The sequence below is a fragment of the Natator depressus genome, chromosome 9, assembly GCF_965152275.1.
Source record: "Natator depressus isolate rNatDep1 chromosome 9, rNatDep2.hap1, whole genome shotgun sequence".
Lineage (NCBI taxonomy): Eukaryota > Metazoa > Chordata > Testudines > Cheloniidae > Natator > Natator depressus.
In genome coordinates, this window is record NC_134242.1 from 101,504,121 (window position 1) to 101,528,045 (window position 23,925).

The 23,925-nt window shown below is 48.5% G+C and overlaps 1 protein-coding gene across 1 annotated transcript; it reads left to right on the forward strand.

Annotated features, from left to right (window-relative positions):
- Positions 1–7,752: 7,752 nt before the first annotated feature.
- Positions 7,753–23,589, forward strand: LOC141993687 (mitochondrial ornithine transporter 1-like). Its single transcript, XM_074963234.1, has 6 exons — positions 7,753–7,844; positions 8,408–8,666; positions 9,019–9,159; positions 9,952–10,124; positions 22,160–22,318; positions 23,023–23,589. The coding sequence occupies exons 1-6, from the start codon at positions 7,775–7,777 to the stop codon at positions 23,148–23,150; spliced, it is 930 nt and encodes a 309-aa protein (XP_074819335.1). The 5' UTR covers positions 7,753–7,774; the 3' UTR covers positions 23,151–23,589.
- Positions 23,590–23,925: the final 336 nt, after the last annotated feature.

Consider the following 23,925-nt stretch of genomic DNA (forward strand, 5'->3'; position numbering starts at 1 on the left):
AATGTGTGTAATTTATCTTTTTAGTTAGACAGGACTAAACAGTTTAGAGAGTCTTCAAAGCTGTTTATAGCTCATGGACCAAAAAACAAAGGAAAGGTATTTCTGTACAGACTCTCTGTAGATGGGTTAGATTAGGTATTTATGAATCTTATAAATTGTCAGGATTATCCATTCCACAGGGCATCAGAACTCATTCAGTTAGATCAAAGGCAGCTTGCATGGTTCTCTCTAGACATGTTCCTATGTTAGAGAGATATAGAGCAGCAACCTGGCGTTCTGTTCAACTTTTACTAAACCTTATTCTGTACACCTGCAATCTAGATTGGATGCAAAGTTTGGCAGGGCAATCGTGTACTCCTTGTTTAACTAGAACTCCAGCTCCCATTATCCTGGGTCACAGTACTGCTTATTAATCTGTCCCATGAGTAGAAGTATGCCCAGGACACCCAAAGGAAGAAGTTAAGGTTACTTCCCTGTAACCGAGTTTCTTCGAGACAGACTCTGCATATTCACGCTCCCCACCCATCTTTTCCCCACTACCTTGAAGTCCTACTTATCAAAGAACTTGGGATCCCAGGGGATGGAACTTAGGCAGTGGAGCGGCATGCTCCTTTCTAAACCATTGCCCTAGAATGTCCAGAGTTCCAGGGTGTGTGGGAGAGGTAAGGCAGTTGCATGGATACGCCAACGGCTGTTGGTAGTAGAATTTTACTGTTCAGGCTTCGCTGGTTGGCACATCCCAGGAGTGGGACTATGCAGAGGATGCACAAAGGACCTCGGTTACAGGTAAGTAAACTTACTTTCTTCTGAAACGTGGTGCTGGCAAATGTTAGAGAGAGACTATCTGAGCCAGAATGCCTCTTCCTATTGTCTGTATTCCTAGTCTGGCTGTGTTTAGAGAATCCGCTTCCTGTGCCTTAGCATCATGCTTGCAGGCAGGCAAGTCTAAATAGTGCCACCACAGAGGGAAGCCAAAACACTAATTTTTCTGTTTAGTGTCCAGGGTATACAAATTAATCTCTTCTCTGTACACAGAGGGAGCCACCTATAGAGGAAAGAGTGAATCGGAGCAGGGCAGTGTTGATAGCGATGATGCTCTAGGGGAATTGGTCCTTATTATTACAGTTCCAAGGAAAAGAAAATATGGAGCCTAACAATCCTTAGCCCATCCTTAGAATGGAGTCCAAAGCCACCAGAATCAGGGTGTCAGGTCGTAGGTTGTGCAAGTGCCCAAGAAAGTAACTACATGTTTTTATTTGTCGATTCTGGAATTAGAAATCAGAGCTGGATCACGTAGGCCAGGCATTCACATTAGATCACCTAGGCCAATGGTTTGCAAATTGGTCTGCAGAATGCTGGCTAGCCACATGATACTGGCTTGCCTCCTTTTCTCCCGATATCAAATTACATTAAAAGAATCTAAAACACCTTAAATACTTTCCTAATATCACTCTTCCATGTCAGCAATTATCCTCAGGGATCATATTGCATCACTAGAGGGAGGGGAGATGGGTCTGTGCAATAATGACTGGGAGAGCAGATGTCCATAAAACAGTTTGCACATTGAGGTATGGTCCACTCCATGACAACTCCCTGACTGGGGCAACTACTGCCCCAGAGGCCAGTGCAGAGATGGTCCCTGAAGCCGGGTGCCTCAAAGTGAACTCCTGCCTAAACCAATTAATTTTAGTCCCCCATTCACCAGGCAAACTTTCCAATCATTAATGGGAAATAGCTTGTGAAGCCCTGCAATATTCTAATCTCTGGTTCTCTTTGTGTCACTTACTTGCATTCATTCAGTTCTGGCTTTCAACTCACACTGCTCCCTAGAGAAGTTCCCAACTGTACTGTGAAGGTATTCTAGGAAGGTAAGAGAATTTAGTCTCCATGTTCATTACTCCTAGTTCTGCACTTCCCTTAACTTTTCCATCAATGGAGCTTTCTTTCCCTGGAACAATTACTCAGAGGAGGCAGACAGGACTGATTGTTCTGCCTCTGTATAGGCTCCAGGGTCTCTATCCTGTAATGACCCTTCTTCACACCAATGTTTCTATGACCATGGCTGCTCATTCACGGTACGCTGTCTGGGGTTCATCACTCCCATTTCATCTTGGGCATGGACTGAAATGATCAGAGTCCTCCCAATACTCACCCAATGAGCCTTGGTCATTGAGACACCACTCACTGTACACTGGAATGACAGCAGCTGTAACACAGCTGGCTGCTTGCACCCTTGTCATTAACTCCTTGTAGCACTGCAGCTCTGTTCAGCCAAAGGTGTTGTCAGATGTCACCAGTGTGGTGCTCTGCTCTATCCAATGTTGATAAGTCGACTGCGTGTATGTGTGTGCTCCCTGTGTGCTGTCCCAGCTCTGCGCAGATAGCTGGCACAGCAGATGTTGAGCGAACCGCCCAATGACCACAGACTCTGATAAGGTACGAAGGCACCCGGCCAGGTTTATTGCCAAACGAAACACAGTCTCTAGCTCCCCGGATCAGCTGTCTACAGTTCTGCTAGTACTTATGTGCTCCCTGACATTGGACCGGCTCAGTCAGTGGCGGGATTTACCGCTGCCCCCTAGGCCAGACCAAGACAACTCCCTAGGGATGCGTTCTTATACGCAGGTACAAACAAGTTACACATCACTCCTGAGGTATTGAGGTGCAATCCCTCTACCTAGCAAGGTGCCGCCTCTCACCTTGTACATGCTGGTTCGAACAAAGCAACCCTATCCCTCATACTGCCCTTTTGCCCGTCTTTAGGATGGGTCAGCCTGTTCCTTGTTATCTGTGGAATGTGCAAATATCAGAGTGTTCTGGTACCTTTTAGGTATGTGTATTTTTGCAATGTCAGCCCTCTTCTTGCCAGCTTCTGTGAGCGGGGCCTGCCTTTTGCTTACAAATTAACTTAGCTTTATATTAGTAAAGTCTGGACCATTACTTTAGTTCAGGCCTTAGGCATCATACTGGCCCTCTGATACAAGGGTTTATGTTTCAGGGCCTCATCTTCTTACAGAAGGCACTGTAAGCTCCATCAGTCAAGGGGCTTTGCATGTGTATTTTTTTGTTTTTAGCTTAGCTGTGATTTTAACTGTACTTGGTCTTCTATGGGCTGAGTTGGGGGTTATGGATGTTCAAGGATACTTTGTTGTTTGGCTTTTAGGTTTATTGGGTTATTTTCTGACTGACCCTCAAGAGTATATACTGAGAGGGCTCAAGTTACTTAATGGCAGCTATCCGCCTGAACAGCTTGTGCCTGTAAATATGTCTGCTGAAGGGCATCTCACAGTTGGCCCTGTCCTGCCTCTCTCATTTGCACAACCTTCTAGCTGGAACTTAGTGCCATCTTTCGGGGGGGATCTGGCTGCTGGGACAAGCAGAGACTGATCCACTCTAACAGCTAGTAGTTACCTGTTTAGGAATGTCAAGTGCCTCCAACGAGCATTGAGGAAGCTGCTTCCACCGTCCTTATACATCTGCTCTACGGAGAGAAAAAGGACTTATTTGAACTAACTTGATTGATAGCGTGCAGTACAAATACCTTGTAAGACTTTTAAAGGCCTCTGCCAGACCTACTAGATATGAAGAGAGGTAGCACTGGCCAGGGAAAGAGAACAGTCTGTATTTAGAAATGAACAGTTCAACCATGTAAAGATGTTGAATCTATAAAAACTGCCACATTAAACTTGTTTCCTCCTAGAAGTCATGGGAACCCACCAAAGTTCTGAAATAGGATGGGATCTTCTTAGCCTCAGTTGTTTGATTTGTCTATTTAAACCGCTTTCCCTTTTTGAGTTCTGCTGTTTTTATAGAGATTCTAGTTGCTCATGAAAGTATGGTTCTCACTTGGCCTTCTACATGTGTAAAGCCCAAGGACTCTTAGCACAAGTTTTTCAAAATAATGATATTTGTGGGCCCATGATGTTGTACCTCTTGCTTTAAAAACACGGTAGGAATTCATCTAAAACCAAATTGATAAAGAACATTAAAGACTCATGTCATTAACAGGTTTTGAACTTGCTAGCTTTGAAATGTGACAGATACATGAGATTCCTACATCCCGTTTGCAAATCTGCTTCTCAGGGGTTAGTATACCTGGAACCTTGGAGGCCATGGTATGGCTCACATACTGGGAGGGAGGGGGGAAGGATGGGCACATTCAGGAAAAAACACCTCCCGCACTGCAGCCAAGGGGGAGAGCAGGGAAAGCTCTGTGATTCTCCAAGAGGGAGAATGTACCCACTGATTTAATGCTTTGAGCTATCCACTTCACCATATGTGGGCAGGTATTAGAAGGACTAGTGCAGAACCCACTTTCCTCCTCAGGGACACGTCTCTCCCTTGAACCCTGTACTTTCTGGTCACTGCTGAGTATCTTATTGGGTGCTGGGAAGTGGGTGGCGTAAGCCTGCCCCCAGCTAAAAGCCCCTCCCCCAGCCTGTGGAGGAGCTACTGAGCCCAGAACTCAACTAAATTCGGGGGACAACAAAGGGAAAAAAACAGGAACAGGCGTGAGGGTCAAAGAGCCAAAATTAGGGAACCTGAAGGGGACACCGAGCAGAGAACCCCAGACAGTGCCCACTGCTCCTCAAAGGTATCCAAGGAGCCAGCAGATGTGGCCCAAAGGAACTCTGCCTGGATGTGTGAACAGATAAAGGAACTAAACCAGGTCCCACAGTCACAGAGCACCTCCCCCCCCCCCCCCCAAGCCAGCCTCCTCTCCCTGGTGTTATAAATGGCTGGCCATGGTTGGGAGGAGGTTGACAAGGTGGTCCTGACACTTTGTGGGGCCATGGATGGGGTGTGCATAAATAAACAGGTGTGGGGAAAAGTGCCTCAATAAGAGGTTCTGGAGGAGCCAGAAGAGGGGCTGCAACCTGGCACACTGCAGGCAGACATGTGCCAGGGTCTCCCTCCCACGGCAAAAAGGGCAGGTGTCGGGAAGACACGGCTGAGTAAATGGGCCTGAAGTACGTTCCCGGGCCATTTGGGGCATCAGGTTTGGCTGGAGAGCGGGGAAGAAGTCTGCAAATTAAAGCCAAGCTGGAATTTAGTGGTGTCTGGCAAATTATCCTCCCTCACACTCTCAGTCTCAACCTATGCCTTGACAGGCCTGCAAAAACAGCCCCCACCAATGTCCCTTCACATCTCTTTGTCTAAAGAGTTTATATTGCGGCCCATCACCAGAGTAATCAGAACAGCTCCCAGGTAAAAGCAATAGCAAAGTCCCTAGTGGACTTCATGCACCCCCCACGATTCCCCTTTGCCCCAGTACAGCCCTGAAACACCCCTACTGCCCCGATACCTCTTTATTCACTCCGCTTTCCCCAGTCCCCACTGTACAGCCCTCCACTTCCCCTTTACACACGCACCTATTAGACTCCCTGGCTTGATACTCCCAGTACACACACCCACTACTCCCCTCTGCCAATGCCCTTTTAAACACATCCCCACTGCTCCCTTCTGTGGACAGATTGGAGGGATGTGGACAAATTGGAGACAGTCCAGCGGAGGGCAATGAAAATTATTAGGGGGCTGGTGCACATGACTTACGAGGAGAGGCTGAGGGACCTGGGGTTATTTAGTCTGCAGGAGAGAAGAGTGAGGGGGGATTTGATAGCAGCCTTCAACTACCTGAAGGGGGTTCCAAAGAGGATGGAGCTCGGCTGTTCTCAGTGGTGGCAGATGACAGAACAAGGAGTACTGGTCTCAAGTTGCAGTGGGGGAGGTTTAGGTTGGATATTAGTAAACACTATTTCACTAGGAGGATGGTGAAGCACTGGAATGGGTTACCTAGGGAGGTGGTGGAATCTCCATCCTTAGAGGTTTTTAAGGCCCGGCTTGACAAAGCCCTGGCTGGGATGATTTAGTTGGTGGTTGGTCCTGCTTTGAGCAGGGGGTTGGACTCAATGACCTCCTGAGGTCTCTTCCAACCCTAATCTTCTATGATTCTACGATTCTGTGATTCTGCCCTGATCCCCCACCACACACCCCTCCACTACTCTGATAGCCTTTTATCACTGCCAATACCTGCCATACCCCCTACTGTCCTGACACCCCTTTACCCACACCTCCACTATCCACTTTACCCAATGCACCCCTGCACACACATCCATTGTCCTGCGACCTGTTTGTACAACACTGCACTCCCCTGATACTCTTTAAATACATCCCCGCTCCCCCTTCTGCCTGGATCCTCTACTGCACAGCTCTTCACTACCCTGATACCCCTGCCCCCACAACCCCCATCTGCCCACACGTCCACTGCTCCATCTTCACATACACAAACACACACTACCCCTCTTCTACAATACCCCCTGCACTGAGACACGCTACCCATCCTCTGCCCCGCTACACCCTGTACACATACCCACTACCCCCCTCTTCCTCACTACACCCCGTACACACTCCTGCTACCCACCCTCTGCCCCGCTACACCCTGTACACATACCCACTACCCACCCTCTGCCCCGATACCCCCCGTTCACTCACCCACTACCACCCTCTGCCCCGCTACATCACATACACACTCCTGCTACCCACCCTCTGCCCCGCTACACCCCGTACACACTCCTGCTACCCACCCTCTGCCCCGCTACACCCTGTACACATACCCACTACCCACCCTCTGCCCCGATACCCCCCGTTCACTCACCCACTACCACCCTCTGCCCCGCTACATCACATACACACTCCTGCTACCCACCCTCTGCCCCGCTACACCCCGTACACACTCCTGCTACCCACCCTCTGCCCCGCTACACCCTGTACACATACCCACTACCCACCCTCTGCCCCGATACCCCCCGTTCACTCACCCACTACCACCCTCTGCCCCGCTACATCACATACACACTCCCGCTACGTGCTCTCTGCCCTGCTACACCCCGTGTACACTCCCAATATCCACCCTCTGCCCACTACACCCCGTATACACTCTCACTACCCCCCTATGCCCTGATACCTCCACACACACCCTCTGCCCTGGTACCCTGTTACACACACCCACTGCCCCAGCACCATCTGCATGCACTCCGAGCCCAAAGCTGCACCAGGGAAGTGCAGCACCCCTCAGCAATCCCAAGTTGTGTCCCTGGCTACTTCTCTGCCCACTACTGCTTCCTGATCCATTCCATTGCAGCTGAGGCAGGACTCAGGTGCTGCCAACAATGCTGAGGTGCCATGCCACTCAGACCCAGGTCAGTGGGGCAGACCGGCTCCCCCATCCAGGCCTCCTCCCACCAGCCCTGTGCCCCACTCCAACCTGCCTAGTAGCCTCAGTCCATATGCCCTCCACAGCCTCTGTATCCCACAGCCTCCGCAATTCTTTCCCACCACCCAATAGCTCCCCCTACCTTTGTGCCCCCTCCAGCCGCCCTACATGCCCTCCAGCCTCTGTGCCCACAGCCCCCTCATATCCCCACAGTCCCTGTGCTCCCCACAACCTTCCATACTCCACAGCCCTTGTCCTACCCCAGCACCCACAATAGCCTCCTTCACAGCCCCCACAAACTTCCCAATCCCTATGTCCCTGACTCGAATCCCTCTTTCAAGTCTGCACCTGGTCCTCCACCCCAAATACCTCAGAGTTGCTGTTTGCTTCCCAAAGGTACAAAGAAAACTTGATCAATATGGTTCTGCAGCAGGCTGGCCTCTTAAGCCTGTTGCTTCTGCTCTCTGCTGCCTGCCCTGCTCCCTGCATCACTGAGCTGGTAGCGGGTTGATTTGCAGCCTGGTTCCTGCTCTAGGGTCCAGCGTGGTCCAGTTTGCTGAGATGTCTGCAGACACAGCCAAGTCCCACCCACTGGTACAGGCACTGGTTCACCTCACTGCAGGGGCAGCAGGTGAGTCTGGGAGCTGGGGCCTGTCCTCTGCAAGGGGCAGAGGGCATTGGTAGGTAGAATCATTTGGGAGCATATCTGGGTTCCTCAGAAGGGCAAGATACCAGGCTGGGGAGAAGGGGAGCCCTGAGCCAAATGCATGGATAGGGCCCCCACAGGAAGAGCGGTGAGGCCTGGAAGGCAGCAGGAGTTGGACCTGAATCCCTGAAATAAGGCAGAACCACAGTTCAGGAGCAAGTTAAAACTTATTGGGGGGAGGAATTCTAGCTCAGAGGACACCTGCAATCCTGGGCCTCTCAGCTGTGGGAGGAAGAGACTTACAACCTCCAGCACCTGGCACTGAGGTACCCTGGGGCTTTGCCCTGGGTGGGGCGGTGTATGTGTGAAGAACTGGTCCTGAGGTAGCTGGGGGGTTTGCCCTGGGAGAGTTAAGGGGACACTGAAGTACCTGGGGGCTTTGCCCCAGGGGCTGGGGGTGAAGGACTGGCATTGAGGTGCTCTGAGGCTTTGCCCCTGGAGCAGGGGCAAAGGGGGGCACTGAGGTGACTGTGGGTTTGTCTCTGCAGGCGGGGTGGCATGCGTGGTGAGTGGGCAGCCCTTTGACACAATCAAGGTGAAGATGCAGACCTTCCCCACCATGTACCGGGGTTTCTTTGACTGCTCAGTCCGGACATACCAGCAGGAAGGGCTGCCCGGGCTGTACCAGGGCACCGCCCCAGCCCTGCTCGCTAACGTGGCAGAGAACGCAGTGCTGTTCACTTGCTATGGCTTCTGTCAGCAGCTGGTGAGGCAGCTGTTTGGACTGAGCAGTGTGCTGGAGCTGAGGTATGGCCTGGCCCTGCAGGCGTGTGGCATGGGGACACCACAGGGGGCGGGGCAGCGTGGCAAGACTGCTGTAAGCCCCATTGGGGGGCTCAGGTTGGGGGCACTAGGGGCAGCATTTGGGGTGATGCCATTTTGGGAAGCTGAGTCGCCCATGTTTTCCATCTGTGACGGCCCAAGAGAAGGCTGTGGGGATGTCCCTGAGCAAGGGGATAGTCAGGGTTGGGGAGGCAGGTCACTCTCCTCTTCTAGGTTAGTGGTGATGAGAGCCTCTGCTTGGCCCTCTGCAGAGCCTGGGCCTGTGTGGGGCGAGCTTCAGCTCTAACATTTGTGTTCTTGGGCCCTGTGGTGCCAGCGACCTGCAGAGTGCGCTTGCCGGCTCGTTCTCTTCTGTGTTTTCCTCTATGGTGCTGTGCCCTGCGGAGCTGGTGAAATGCCGCATGCAGGCCTTACATGAGATGAAGGTCACCGGGCGAACAGCACTAGCATGTCACAGGTACATCGCAGCCCCTTGGGAAGCAGGCCAGGCTTTGGTGAATTACACACAGCCCTGGTGGAAGGTTTGTGAGTGAGACAGCAGGTCTGAATTCCCTCTTGCCCAGGAAGATGAGGGTGTCACACTGCCCAGCTGACTAGAACTGACTTGGTGCTAAACCCAGGCATTACAAACACATTCCTTAGGAAGTGCTTACTGGGCGGGGCCCTGCAGCTTCCTTCTGTCTCTCCTGGCCATACTGCCTGCCTGTGGGTCTGCATGCCACAGCATACCCGAAACCTTCCTCTATCACAACCAAACATCCTCCTCTCCTTCCTGGCCACTGTATTGTGGCTGAGCTGGCAGCCAACATCTCTCCGATGGCACAGTGCAGATCATTGCTGCTGTGGTTGCCAGGCTACCCAGCTCTCCTGTTTTTGTGCCTATGTCCCAAATTAATCCCATGTTTCCAATGGACAATTTGTGGAGAACATTTGCAAATGAGGGAGCAAGGGAGGTCAGTGGATGATACTCCAAAGCCCACTATGATACATAAGTTTAAACCAAGTCCCCCCTACTCCTTTCTTCATTCCCTCTCAAATTCTGCCTCTAGCAGGAATGCTGGAATGTGACCAGTTTTGCCTGGAAAATGAATCTGGGATTCAGGCTCAGTGAGAATTTGGGATAATATGGCATGGCTCTAGGTTGACTGATCATCCTGGGTTGGTAAAGGTAATGCTGAGTGTCGTTATGTTTTCATTTCTGGCCCTGATGGTCTGAGTTTGGGTACATTGCCTGTGTTCTCTCTTGCAGCTCTACCTGGGCTACTGTGAAAAATATCTTTCAATCTGAGGGCCTGCTGGGATTTTTCCAGGGCCTGACCAGTACTTGGCTACGGGAGGTGCCTGGCTACTTCTTCTTCTTTGGTGGCTATGAAGTCAGTAGAAGCTTTTTCACCCAGGCTGGCCAGTGCAAGGAGGATCTGGGTGAGTAGAGCTGGATGTGGGCAAGATAAAGGGAGTTTCGGCATCATGGCCTTTGCAGAGGAGTGGTGAGGAATTGTGTCATTTTGAGCAAGGCCAGAACTAGGATCTGGTTGTTTTCACAATGAAGTAGTGACCAGTATCGATACAGCTCTGACCACTCCAGTGGGGGTGGTGTGCTGTGGAGCTATGAGCTTCAGATTGGTGACAGAAGCAGAAACATTTTATGCAGAATGGACAAGGGGGAGTCCCTGGTACTAGTAGATGGACACCAAATCAATTTGAAGGAGGGGATGGGGAACTTCAGAAGCAACCCATACATGTCACAATCCCAGGCTCCAACCCTCCTGGAAGATTTTAACTCCCCAGTTTTTTATTTATAACATTGCCCCTTGGCCCAAGCAGGTTCTTGCCAAGTTTTTTTATTCGGAGAAGAAATTGATTATACAAGTCAGGGATTTCTTTGGTGCAAACCTGTTTATTTACAACGATTGCCCAGAAAGTCCTATTTCCCAGAACACCATAGGAACAAACAATAAGTGGCACTTTCCTTGCCCAGAAACCCAATCCTGCTTCTCCAGCTCTTTCTCTGCTCCCTCTCGGGGTCATGTTAACAGTGTTTCTCTGGCTTTCTCCTGACGACACTCAACAGCTCCACCAATCAACGGCACAATCTCTGTATTTTCAATCAGTCCAAGAGAAACCCCTCTTACTTTCCCCGAGCTAGTTCTTGTTCAGGACTTCCTACATGGGCCAGCATCTTTGCTGGTGGCATTCAATACATAAAAGGTTTTTACAAGGAGGAGGGAGAAGAATTGTTCTTCTTAACCTCTGAGGCTAGGACAAGAAGCAATGGGCTTAAATTGCAGCAAGGGAGGTTTAGGTTGGACATTAGGAAAAACTTCCTAACTGTCAGAGTGGTTAAGCACTGGAATAAATTGCCTAGGGAGATTGTGGAATCTCCATCATTGGGGATTTTTAAGAGCAGGTTGGACAAACACCTGTCAGGGATGGTCTAGATAATCCTTAGTCCTGCCATGAGTGCAGGGGACTGGACTAGATAACCTCCCAAGGTCCCTTCCAGTCCTATGATTCTATGATTCTTTTGTTCCAGCTATCTTACTCCACAAAGGAGCTTAATTGCTTCTCCCATTTAGCCTGAATGAAAGGTAGCTAGCACGTTAATCAGGTTCAGCAATGTCTATGATTGCCCACAGATCAAACATGCTGGCCAGCAGCCCCCATAGCCCTCCAGCACACCACCCCATCTCAGGCCTGGTCTGCACTGGGAAAAATCCAAGATGGGAGACCCAAATTCAGATCCCTGCTCTACCTCAGGCTGAGGGGGGACTTGAACCCAGGTCTCCCACGGCCCAGGTAAGTGCCCTAGCTCAGTGGTTCTCAACCAGGGGCACATGTACCCCTGGAGGTACACAGAGCTCTGCCGAGGTTACTTCAGCTCACCCAGATATTTGCCTACTTGTACAACAGGCGACATAAAAAGCATTAGTGAAGTCAGTACAACCTAAAATTTCATACAGACAATGACCTGTTTGTACTGCTCTATGCTATACACTGAAATGTAAGCACAAGATTTATATCCCAGTTGATGTATTTTATAATTATAGGGTAGAAATGAGAAAGCAGTAATCTTTCAGTAATACTGTGCTGTGACACTTTTGTATTTTTAGGTCTGATTTTGTACGCAGGTAGTTTTTGAGTGAGGTGAAACTTGGGGGTATGCAAGACAGATCTGACTCCTGAAGGGGCACAGCAGCCTGGGAAGGCTGAGAGCCCCTGCTCAAACCAACCGGTTAAAAGATATCATGGAGGCAGCAGTAGTGGCTGATGATGATGATTGTGAATCTAGCCCTTTAAAAATGCCCAGAAACAAAATGTTTAGATTTTCCAGACCTGCTGAGAACCAAACTCAATTACTCAATCAGCTGTACTGGGGACCCCAAATCCAGTGAAGGATTCATTTACTAGAACTTCTGCTACTGTTACAGCCTCTTGGGTTCCTTATTGGATAAACTTCAGGGCACTTTGTAAAGCAGCTGGGCAGCTGACCCGTTCTGCACAGCCTCAATTTTCTTTTGGTCAGTGGAAATCCCCCCGACCGTCTGTGTGTGCTGGTTAGGTTACCATTTTGGAACAACTCACATTTTTTTGGGTTCAGTTTCAGATTGGCAGCTTTAAGCTTATCACAAACCATTTGTAGATGTGCGGGTTTCTATTCAAAGGTCTTTCCATATACCGGGATATCATTTAGGTATAACACGCATTTTGAGAGAGGCATGCCATGCAGTACCTTCTCCATAAGCTTCTCAAACATGGCTGATGCATTACACAAGCTGAAAGCCATCACTTTAAATTGCCACAGGTCCTGTTCTGTTCTGAAAACAGTCTTTTCCCTGTCCTTTGGTTTCACTTGCCAATACTCATTTTTAAAATCCAGTGGGGAAAAACAGACTGAATTTGCTGCAGCATACTATCACCTATTTGTGGCAATGGGTAAGAATCCTTCAAAGTGACTTAATTTAGTTTTCTATAGTCCACATAGAATGTGATGCTGCCATCTTTTTTCTTAACCAGAACTATGAGTGAGGCCCAAGGACTGGTCGAAGGCTCAATTATGTCTTTGTGATACATTTCCTTAATGATCTACAAAGCCTCCCCATGCTAATTTCCCCCTACTGTTACTCACACCTTCCTGTCAACTGTTTGAAATGGGCCATCCTGATTATCACTACAAACGGTTTTTTTCTCCTGCTGATAATAGCCAACCTTAATCGATTGATCTCATTAAGAGTTGGTATGGCAACCCCCATTTTTTCATGTTCTCTGTATATCTATATATCTTCCTACTGTATTTTCCACTGCATGCATCTGATGAAGTGGGCTTTAGCCCACAAAAGCTTATGCTCAAATAAATTTGTTAGTCTCTAAGGTGCCACAAGTACTCCTAGTTTTTTTTCCTGATACAGACTAACACGACTACCACTCTGAAACCTCTTCTCTCTTAGCAACTGATAGTCAGGTGTCTGTTTAATGCGTGAGTTTTCCCCAGTATCAGTCTTGTGCTGGATCAGTGCAGTACAATCTCTGCCTTTGATGGAACTGGAGAATAACTTCTGATTTCTAACCAAAAAGTAAAGGAGTACTTGTGGCACCTTAGAGACTAACCAATTTATTTGAGCATGAGCTTTCGTGAGCTACAGCTCACTTCATCGGATGCATGCAGTGGAAAATACAGTAGGAAGATATAGATATATATAGATAGATAGATATATATATAGCTCACGAAAGCTTATGCTCAAATAAATTGGTTAGTCTCTAAGGTGCCACAAGTACTCCTTTTCTTTTTGAGAATACAGACTAACACGGCTGTTACTCTGTAACCAAAAAGTGTCTTAGATCATTCTGCTGCTTCTCATTTAAATCTGAAGTACTGCATTGGAACAAGTCCAGTCAAAATTCTGGGAACTTACCTTTATTTCCTTCCCCTTGTAGTTTTCTTCTACAGTCACATTTACTAGATCTGCTGGTTCCCATTTTGCAACAATGGTTCCCTTTTTTACTTTTTTTCAGAAGCATTTGGCAAATGAACAGGAATCCATTCCTGCTTCAGATCCACAATCACTTTAGCAGCTAAAATGTCCCCCAAGACCATAGGTCTTAATGCAGGTCTCAACCAATCCCCATCTTTTCCGTGCTGGAATGCTACCACAGCATGTAGCTGTTGTTATGGTTTCTGACCCCCTGGAGGCAGAACAATTTGTTCACTGCAAACCAATTGCCTATAAACAATTTTTAAAATCTGGGCCACTTCTTTGAAGGGAATTTCCAGACTGAATTTGTAGGACTCCTTTCCTGTCATTGATTCCAGCGGTTGGACATAATAAAATCCAAAACAACAACTCGCTCATTGACTAGCTCAGCTACCAACATCTTGCTCAAATTGCAGAGGTTCAGTTTTCAAACCTAGTTTTCCCCATTTTTGGACAAGTGCATGTTCCCATCACTGTCTCCATTTGAGATCAGTTTTTGGTTCCCTATTTCCTAACATTACTAGCTTGTCTAGTCTCATAACTTATGTGTGAGCCACTGTCCGCTGTTCTTGTGCATTTCACAGATCCTATTACATACTCAATAGCCAGACTCCCATTATGGTTGTTCAGCTGCCCAGATCTAATCAAAAACTGTGGGAGTAGTTCTTGTTCCTCCAAGGTTTGCACTTTCAGGTTGGTGTCCCCACATTTCCCAAACTGGGTAAGGGACTTTCATTAGGTTCTTGGGATGCTCTGTCCTGGGCTGCCTTAAATTTATAATAACCCTTCCTTTTGTAGCCAATTTTTTCACAGTACCAGCATTTAACTGAATGGCTTCCCTTATTTTTTGCATCCCTGCCAATTTCCTTTCTTTTATAAACCACATTTAAGCATTTTTTTTCCAGTTGTTGGATCATGTCATGAACCACATTAGAATCCTCTTTTCCATCATGCATATTAGACACAAAGCTGTACTTACAGGGTTCCTGGTGATCAGCTTCCATCCTCCTCACTAACGTCTGCTTCCTCTTCTGGTGGGCTGCTGCAAGGAAAGAGTCAAGTTCAGAGGCAAATTCCACAGCCTCTCAGAGTGACCTTGGCCTTCTTTCACTGATCTTAATCTGCAAATCCACGTCCATCTGAGCATCTATAACTTGGTGCATTCCTAATGTATTCTAGAAGTCCTCCTGGCATCTAGATATGCCAGGAACACAAATCTCCTTACATGTGGTCTCTTTCCCCCACACTCCTTTTAGCTCTTAGCTGTGCCTGGCTAGCTCCGATTGATGACTAGCTCCAAACTTCATGTCAAGGGCTTGCACCAGATACAGATAACTCAGTTTCTTTTCTGGGAGTGAATCCTGCAGCACCATCAGAGCTGGGCCATTCAAGTTAGCTGCTAGAAACCACCCTCTCTGTTCATCTCACTAGCCATTCATTGGGGCTGTGAAATTGAACTGAGCTACGTAAGCCTCCCAGGGAGTTTTCCCCTCACAGATAGTGGGATTTTGTACCACTTGAGTTGGAACAATCCAACTTCTCCTGTCTGGGCCTGTGTGGGCTACAAACAGGATCAAGAACTGTTGTAAATATCCTGTCTTTCCCAAGTTCTCTGGCTGGCCTGATTCCTTGCCTTGGCTTTTCCTGTGGCTTCTGACCCTTTGATTTCTTGATGAAGCTAATCTTTTAGCTCCTAAAGTCCTCAGTGCTGCTTATCAGTGTTAGCAAGTTCTAAGTTGGCCAAAGCTTTCCTGACCTTCCCTGGTTCCTGGAACACCCTCTCCTCTTTCTCCTCTTGCTGGTCACATCCTGGATCCACGTTGCCAGTCCAGACTGAGAGTTTCTGTAGTTGGGCTGCCAAATTGCCAGGATACTTTGTAGCTGCTGCCCTGATGAACATTTTATCTCCAGCAGCAGGTCATCTCTCAGTCATTGCTAGGCAACCTCCAGATGTCAATTTAATTCCTTTCACTAAATCTGCAGCTCCTATTTTAAATTCTTTTGAGACATCTTCAGCTCTTGTTGTAAATCTTGTTTTAATTCCTTTTGGCCATCTCTGATTTCTGCAAGCACCTCCATTATTTGTTCCATCTTGGTTCCACAGTAATACCAACTTATAATTTCTCTCCTTGGAAACTCTATCCCAGTGCTAACACCAATGTTGCCTATTTGACCAAGTGGTTAGCCAATAGTTGTGGCCTTGCTGAGTTGTTTCCATTTGAAGGATAAATTGATTATGTGAGTCAGGTACTTCTTCAGTTCAGTCCTCTTTATTTACAGAGAATGACCACAATGTCTGGTTTTCCTGAACACAGTAGGAACAAAAAACAAGAGGCAGTTGCCTTATTGAGCAGTCCATGCCTGCTTTCCAGACAGCCCTGTGTCTCAAGGAGCTCTGTTTCTGCTCCCTGTCAGGGCCACACTACCAGTGCTCCTCTGGCTTTCTCTAGGCTTTCTGCTGCTTTCTGACACATGCAGCTCCACCAATCTCTTATTCTCCATGAGTTAGTTTTTGCTCAGGCTTTCCCATGCAGGCCAGCACTTTGAGCGGTGGCTTCTATTGATTCAGCTATCTAACTCCATAAAGGAGTTTAATTATTTCTTCCATTTAGGCTGAATAAAAGGCAGCCAACACATCCATCAGCTTCATCAATGTCTAGGATTGCCCACAAATCAAAGACACACTTGCTGGCAGCCACCAACACCCTCCAGCACAACAATAACTTGTATTACAGTAGTGCCTAAGGGTTCCTTTCAGGATTCTGGCCCCATTTTGCAAAGTATTGAACAAAAAAATTAAAAAGAACTACTCCAAACAGTTTATAATCTAAGTTACAACCAGGGTAAACAAGTGCAGCAAAGTACAAAGCAGCCAGGACTTTCCTGACTTTGCTGGTGAAAACTTCTTGATAGAGACAGTAGAAGAAATGTTGTGGTTACAGGATTATTTTGATGTTACTTTGTACCCCATGGCTAGTACTAAATTTTAGGGTTCTTTTCCATTAGCTCAGGTACTAGCTTCTTAATGTCCACACGTAATGTAAACCTTCCATTTTATTAATGATGTGCTCAAAGAAAAAAATTTACAAAATCAGCTCAGTCTCTTACACCTTTCTTACATGATGAGGATGACATTATTAAGTTTATGATGGCAGTATGCATATGGTCATGAAAACAGTGTCAAACAGATTGCAAACAATATGCTTTCAGCTTGCTTACACAGCTCTGGTTTTGTTACATCAATTTCCTCCTAACCAAAAACAGACACAGAAAGAGAAAAGGCAGAAGAGGAGGGAAAAGGAAAGAGATGCTTTGATATGATCAGATGCAGGTGTGAAGTTGTAGAGTGGTTACCTCAGGCCAGAGCTGGCACCTCTGTCAGGCAGGCAGGAACACCCTTGTCCACCAACATTCAGTCAGGCTGAAGATTGGGGAGCGGGAGGCAGGGTCAGTTTGATAGGGGAAGTTTCTTCCTCTCCCACATCAGGATCAACAATCAAACAAGCAGGGAGGGACCACATTCAGCACAGCTGGGTACATTGTCAAACCCCAGAGACACAAGAGCCTGAGCCTCATTGGGCCTGACATCCACTAGTTCTGCAACTTAGAGTGGAAAATAAGAAAAGAGACAGACACAAACACAAGTCAACAAAAGCCATCTTCCCTTGGATTCCTTTGGGTTTTAGGTCCCACCCTCACACATAGTTTGCCATCAGCCATCAAGGCAACCCTGCAGGATTCTAGGAGTCCTTTTACCCAAAATGCTCACAACATTAGGGCCTTGTCTGGAAAATGTTTGTTTGGTGCAGTCCAAACACTCCTTGTCTGTGACTAGTCTGTGCACCTATAAAAAAAATCCTGGTTCCCAAACCAGGCCAGGCAAGTCCTCCATGTGTATCAGGTTCTCTCAGCATGACTGTGCCTGAGGAAATGAAGCTTCTCCAGATTCCGGGACCTTGACCATAGCTTTAATCCACTATAGTCTCTCCTGAAGTCAGGCTCTGGCAGTGGGCAGGTTCCATTGTCATGACAGATGTCACCATGGAGAAGCTATTTTTGGTTTGGTATGTACCAGTTTAGAGGAGATGGTTGGTATTCTGAAAGTTCTAGGTATTCTCAGTGCTAGTGATCACAAACTTCCAGAATTACTGAGCCATACCAACTCTGACCGTGATCTTATTAGACCTCCCCAGCTAGGTTGTATTGCTTGGAGATTGACCACTCCAGGGTAATCCAGGGGATGTTCTTTCTTCTGAGTCGGTTCTGAACCAGTCAGAGCCCCAGTATGTTGGTTAGTGGCACTGTGGTTCCCATCTGTATCTAGTTACATTTTTACATGAGGTGTCATCTGACGGATGAGACACCATGGTTCTGATCACTCATCATTCAGTGAAGATCATCTGGCACTTTTTTGGTAAGAATTGGGGTACGAACCCTAGTGTCCTGACCAAATTCCAAGTCAGTCACTTATATTCTTCTTCGAGTGCTTGCTCATGTTGATTCCATTCTAGGTGTGTGCGTGCCCATGTGCACGGTCGTCGGAGACTTCTGCCTTAGCAGTATCTGTAGGGCCAGCTGTGGCCCCCCCCTTGAGTGCCACGCTCATGCATCGGTATGTCAGGCACCACCGGCCCTACGCCCTCTCAGTTCCTTCTTACCGCCGGTGCATAGCAAGGGCTAGTGATTTCATCACTTCTGACTTTGAGGCTTAGGGCGTTGTAAATAGTTGTTTATAGTAGTTAGTGTTAAGTAGTTGTTAAGTGTAGTTAGAAGTTAGAGTCCCAGGCGGGATATGCCCCTGTCTCCGGGGGTTTAAGCCCTGCGTGGACTGTAACAGGCCTCTGCCAGTAAGTGACCCCCACAGCAGCTGCCTCAAGTGCTTGGGGGAATCACATGTGAAGGACAAATGTCGTATTTGTAAAAATTTTCGACCCAGAAATCAGAAAGAGCAGGATATTCATTTGCGGGATCTCCTCATGGAGGCTTCCCTTAGTCTGGCTTCCGAGCCGTCCCACCAAGACTCACCTAGTACCTGGGCCTCAGTGCACAGCGCACCCCCGTCACTGGGCTCTGCCCGTCACCGCTCCCCATCACCGGTGACCAGAAAGAAAATGAAGAAGCACAGCTCCCTCGCACCAGACAAGAAGGGCCGTGGGACCCTCCAGGGCCAACCCACCAGATGATTTTAAAGAACACAAGGCCCTGCTTCGACAAGTGGCTGAGAACGTGGGCCTAGAGGTGGAGGAGATGGCTGAGCAGGCCGACACCTTGTTCAATATCCTCTCAGCCTCTATCCCAGCCCACTCTGCACTACTAGTACGTAATGGGGTTCTGAAAATTGCCAAGGTCACGTTGTCCATCCTCTTTCCTCCAAAAGGGCCAAAAAGGAGTACTTCATCCTGGTCAAAGGGTTCGAGTACCTTTATACCCACCCACTTCCGGGCTCTCTGGTTGTCTCTGCAGCCAATGAAAAGGACAAGCAGAGCACACCAGCTCAACTCCCCAAAATAAAGAGGCCAAAAGACGACCTTTTTGGGAGAAAAATTTATTCAGCAGCCAGCCTGCAATTCCGGGCGGCGAACCATCAGGCCCTCTTGGGCAGGTACAATTTTAACTTATGGGACTCCCTCCGTAAGTTCAAGGAGTCCCTCCCGCAGGGTTTGGCCCAGGAATTCGGCACCCTGGTGGAGGAGGGCACTGCAGTGGCTAGGTGCTCTCTCCAGATGCTTTGCGACTTGGTGGCTAGGGTGGTTGCGTCGGCGGTGGTCATGAGACGCAGCTCCTGGCTTCAGACCGCCGGCCTGTCCCACGAGATGCAGACCTCAATCCAGGGAATGGTCTAGTTTCGATGGGAACGATTCGATGGGAACGGTCTATTTTTGGAGCAGACTGATGTGAGGCAGTATGGGTTAAAGGACATTAAGGCCACCCTTCGCTTGCTGGGCATGCATACGCCGCAGTCTGCATGGAAGCAGTTCCGGCCAAGGCCGTGGCAGCCTCATCAGGGGTCTGCAAGGAGAAGGGACAGAGACACGACCTTTAGTTGCCGCCACTTTTCCTCCTCCCGCTCACCTGCACAGCCCAGCCTGGTGAATAAGTTTCTGGCCCCCGGCATGCTTCGTTTTGAAGGTGCGCTCGAGAGCGACGCCCCAGTCAGTTCCCCGGATCCACCTTGTTCTTTCCTCGACCATTTCGTCCCTATCGTTCGGCCTGGTCGCAGTCACCTCGGACCGCTGGTTGCTGGACATAGTATCTCGGGGCTATACCCTGCAATTTTCAGCCCTGTGCTTGGGGGGGCTGTGGGCATTGGGGCTGGGGAGCCTGCGTGCTGCCTGCCCGCCCTGCGCTTGGGGCCGGGGGCCATGCATTGCCCATCCTGCACTCAGAGGCCAGGGGATTACAGGGGGGGCCTCCCGCGGTGGAGGGGGGGCAGGTCCTCAGGTGGTGGGGAAGGGGCCGGCCGTGGGCTAGCCTCCCCCAATCGGCGCTTCACCTGACACCCATGTTCACATATCATTATGCGCTTACCCAGCAAGCTCGAGATGATGCTGGCTTTGGCAGAGCAGTGCTGCAAGCTGCAAAACTGTGAACTCCGAGCCCACCTCCAGGGATACTGCTTGTGAGTCACCTCGCATGGAATCGACATGAGCAAGCAGTCGAAGAAGAAAAAACGGTTACCTACCTTTTCGTAACTGTTGTTCTTTGAGATGTGTTGCTCATGTCCATTCCATTACCTACCCCTCTGTTGGAGTTGCTGGCAAGGAGGAACTGAGAGGGTGTAGGGCTGGCAGTGCCTGATATACCGATGCATGAGTGTGGCACTAAAGGGGGCACCACAGTTGGCCCAACGGATACCACTAAGGCAAAAATCTCCAACGATTGTGCACGTGGACACGCGCACACCTAGAATGGAATGGACATGAGCAACACATCTCGAAGAACAGTTATGAAAGGTAGGTAACCATTTTTTCTGCTACCCTAAATTGCACTGTATCAAATGGATACAGGAGTTGTCTTTGCTTCCCATCCTTTGCTGAAGGGTTGCTGTGGGCTGTTAAATATCTATGGTCTTCCACCTCAGAGTAGAGCCCTGCAGCGGGACTTGGATCCCATGGGTCCCACAGGACCTGCTGCCATAATAGCGGGAGTGGGTGGGAATAAGAGTGTGTATTGCGGGGTGGGACAGGAGCAGGATTAAAAATTGTCCCACACAGGGCTCTAGCTCAGAGATCTCTGTGTTTCAGTGCTGGATGTATGGATGACATATATATTCCCATGATGAGTTTGGGCTGCAGATGGTGGAAAGAAGAAAACTGAGAGGAACAAGGTGAATTTGAGGAGTTGTGGAAAGATGTAACTGCTGATTTCCTTGCTTTTTATGGTTTGCACTGATGAGATATGCACCTCAAAGCATATTTAATAAATAGGTAGCAATGCTGATAGCTAGTCACAGGGAGCGAACTGTGTTGTTACGTATTACCCCCTTTATACCTCCCTTGTGCGTTGACATGGGCTCCCCTGCCAGACCTGGTAATTGTTGCTCCATCCTGGTGATTGTTGAAAGGAGCTATAAGAAGCCCCTTGGGAAGTCCAGGAAGAATGAAGCTCTATGAGAGGGGACATGGGAGGAGTGCAGCTTTGCAATGGGGCCAGGAGGGGAAGCAGTGCTGTGAGGGACATGGGGCTGAGCTTGTGCGTGGGTCATCAGAGAAGAGCTTCACCCCCACTGCTCTCTTCCCCCTCCTTCTGCCATCCCCAGGCCAAGCCACACACAGCCCTGCTTATCCGCACAGTCACTCACTTCCCTTAGGCTTTCCAGTGAGCTGCTGCATGGCATGCCAGAGGAACTATGGGGGGTGAGCAAGGATATGGGGCTAGCCTGGGGGTGACTGAGGAGGTGGGGGGCAGGGTTCTGGGGGTGGCCTGCAATGGAAGAATTGTCCAGTGGTTCAAGAGGAGGCTGGTTCAGTGATTAAGATGCTACCCTAGGGCTTGGGAGATCTGAGTTCAAATTACTGCTCTGCTGCAGAGTTCCTGTGAGACCCTGAGCAAGTCACTTGGTTTCTCGGGCCCCAATCACCATTGTACAGTGGGGACAATACTTCAGGAGTGTGTGAGGATAATACACTAGTGATTGTGAGGCACTCAGATACATTGGTGAGGGAGGCCAGACGAGCACCTCAGAGAGATTAGACGTGGGAAGCCCAGTGCCTCTTTGGTGAGACATCAGCACTTACTGGGCTCCCTTAGCCCTGTTGCCTCCACTCCCTCTGCCCAAGACAAAAGCTAAACTCCGGACAGGTCTGCTCAGCCTCTAATCATGTAATTCATTTGCCTGGCCTGGTCTGTCCCCCTGAGTCCCAGTACTGCTGGGTGCTTGCACTCATTTTCTCTTACTTTGCTTGCATTTCTCTGGAGGATCTGGGAGATCCCCAATGACTTTCCCCTTTTCCACACTGAGGTCTCTCTCCCTCTGTTGAATTTTAGGTTCTCTTCCCCTAACAGTGAGCGGTGGGATGGGGGGGGCCTGTTTCTGGCTGGCCGTCTATCCCATTGATTCAGTGAAGTCTCGGATACAGGTGCTTTCCATGGCAGGGCGGCAAGATGGCTTCCTGCTCTCCTTTCTTCATATCTTGAGGACAGAAGGTAGGTGACACACAGACAGCTTCATTCACTGAATCCATCTCTAAAGTTAGACATTTTAAAATCAGCAGGTCCAAATAACTTGCATCCAAGAGTTTTGAAAGAGCTGGCTATAGAGTTTTCTGGACCATTAACATTAACATTAATTTTCAAGACTCAAGAAGCTCAATCTGTTTATCTTAAGAAAGAAGTTAAGGGGTGATTTGATTACAGTCTAATAAGTACCTACATGGGGAACAAATATTTGATAATGGGCTCTTCAGTCTAGCAGAGAAAGGTCTAACACTTGGAAGCTGAAGTTAGACAAATTCAGACTGGAAATAAAGTGTAAATTTTGTTAGTTAAACATTGGAACAACTTACCAAGGTGGTGGATTCTTCATCACTGACAATTTTAAATCAAGAGTGGATGTTTCTGTAAAGGATCTGCTCTAAGAATTATTTTTGGGAATTGTCACACAGGAGGTCAGACTAGATGATCACAATGGTCCCTTCTGGCCTTGGAATCTCTGGTTCTCCTAGGGTTCTCAGAAAGGGGCTCTGGACATTTCCCAGGTTCGGTCTCTCCTGCCTGGGAGGGTTTCCCTTGATATCTTGCTCTGGTTGAGAATCTCACCAAGCTGAGGCTGTTGTGGGCTCCGTAGGGGACGTTCTGTTTGTCTGTCACAGGCATGGTGAGCTCACCTGATCGTGGTGTTTGTGTTGTAGGTTTCACAGCTCTTTACTGTGGACTGATGCCCACAGTGATACGCGCACTCCCCTCCAACGGCGCCCTCTTCCTAGCCTATGAAATGACGAGGAAAAAGCTAACTGGCCTGCTTGATAGGACACCCTGAGGTCAGAGGTCAAGGCCTGATTTGGAAGGTGGCATTATAAAGCAATATGAACTAAGTTTGGGACTCCTCTCTGGCTGCTGTGGCCAAACCTTTCTGGATGGTTCTCAGTGCCTTTGGACTTTTGACACCTCCCAGCCTGGGAAGGTCAGATGTCAGCAGGCACTGAGGAGGCTGGCATTTAAGGAGTAATATTATGTTCACAGGCATTTCAAAGGGATGGGGACAGGGTTCAACACCTGGGCAGTGCAAAATTGATTTCCTTCTCCAGTGGGTTCCCTGTGTGCCTCCTTTCTAAAAGTCTACTCTTTAATCTGCATTTCTGATCAAACCCAAGTGACTTGTGTTTGCTGAAATGGAGCAGAGAAGTAAGCATGCTCCAGCAGGCAATGGTGTCTAATATGATATGTTTGTCTTTGTGTACATAGATATAATGAGAATAAAACTTTCCTAGATTTTTGTGGCAATTAACTAAAATCTCTAATCTGGAGAGGGTTTTTCTGTTTTGATGGGGGAGAGTGGTGGGATTCTGGGCCTAGAGAATCAGGAGGAGGAAGAATCTGGGCAAACTCAGTCTGGGACTTGTAAAACATTGTATAACATTTGCTCTTTTCTCCTGTGACCTCAGTGATGACAGTGGAATGTTCGAGGAAGCTCCAGAGAGTATGCTCCCATGCTGGATTTCGTGAGAACCTGTATGAAATGCTTTACTGAAGTCCAGATATGCTCCCTTTGTACACTGACGTCTGCATATCCAGCAGTAGCCAGCACCCTCCTC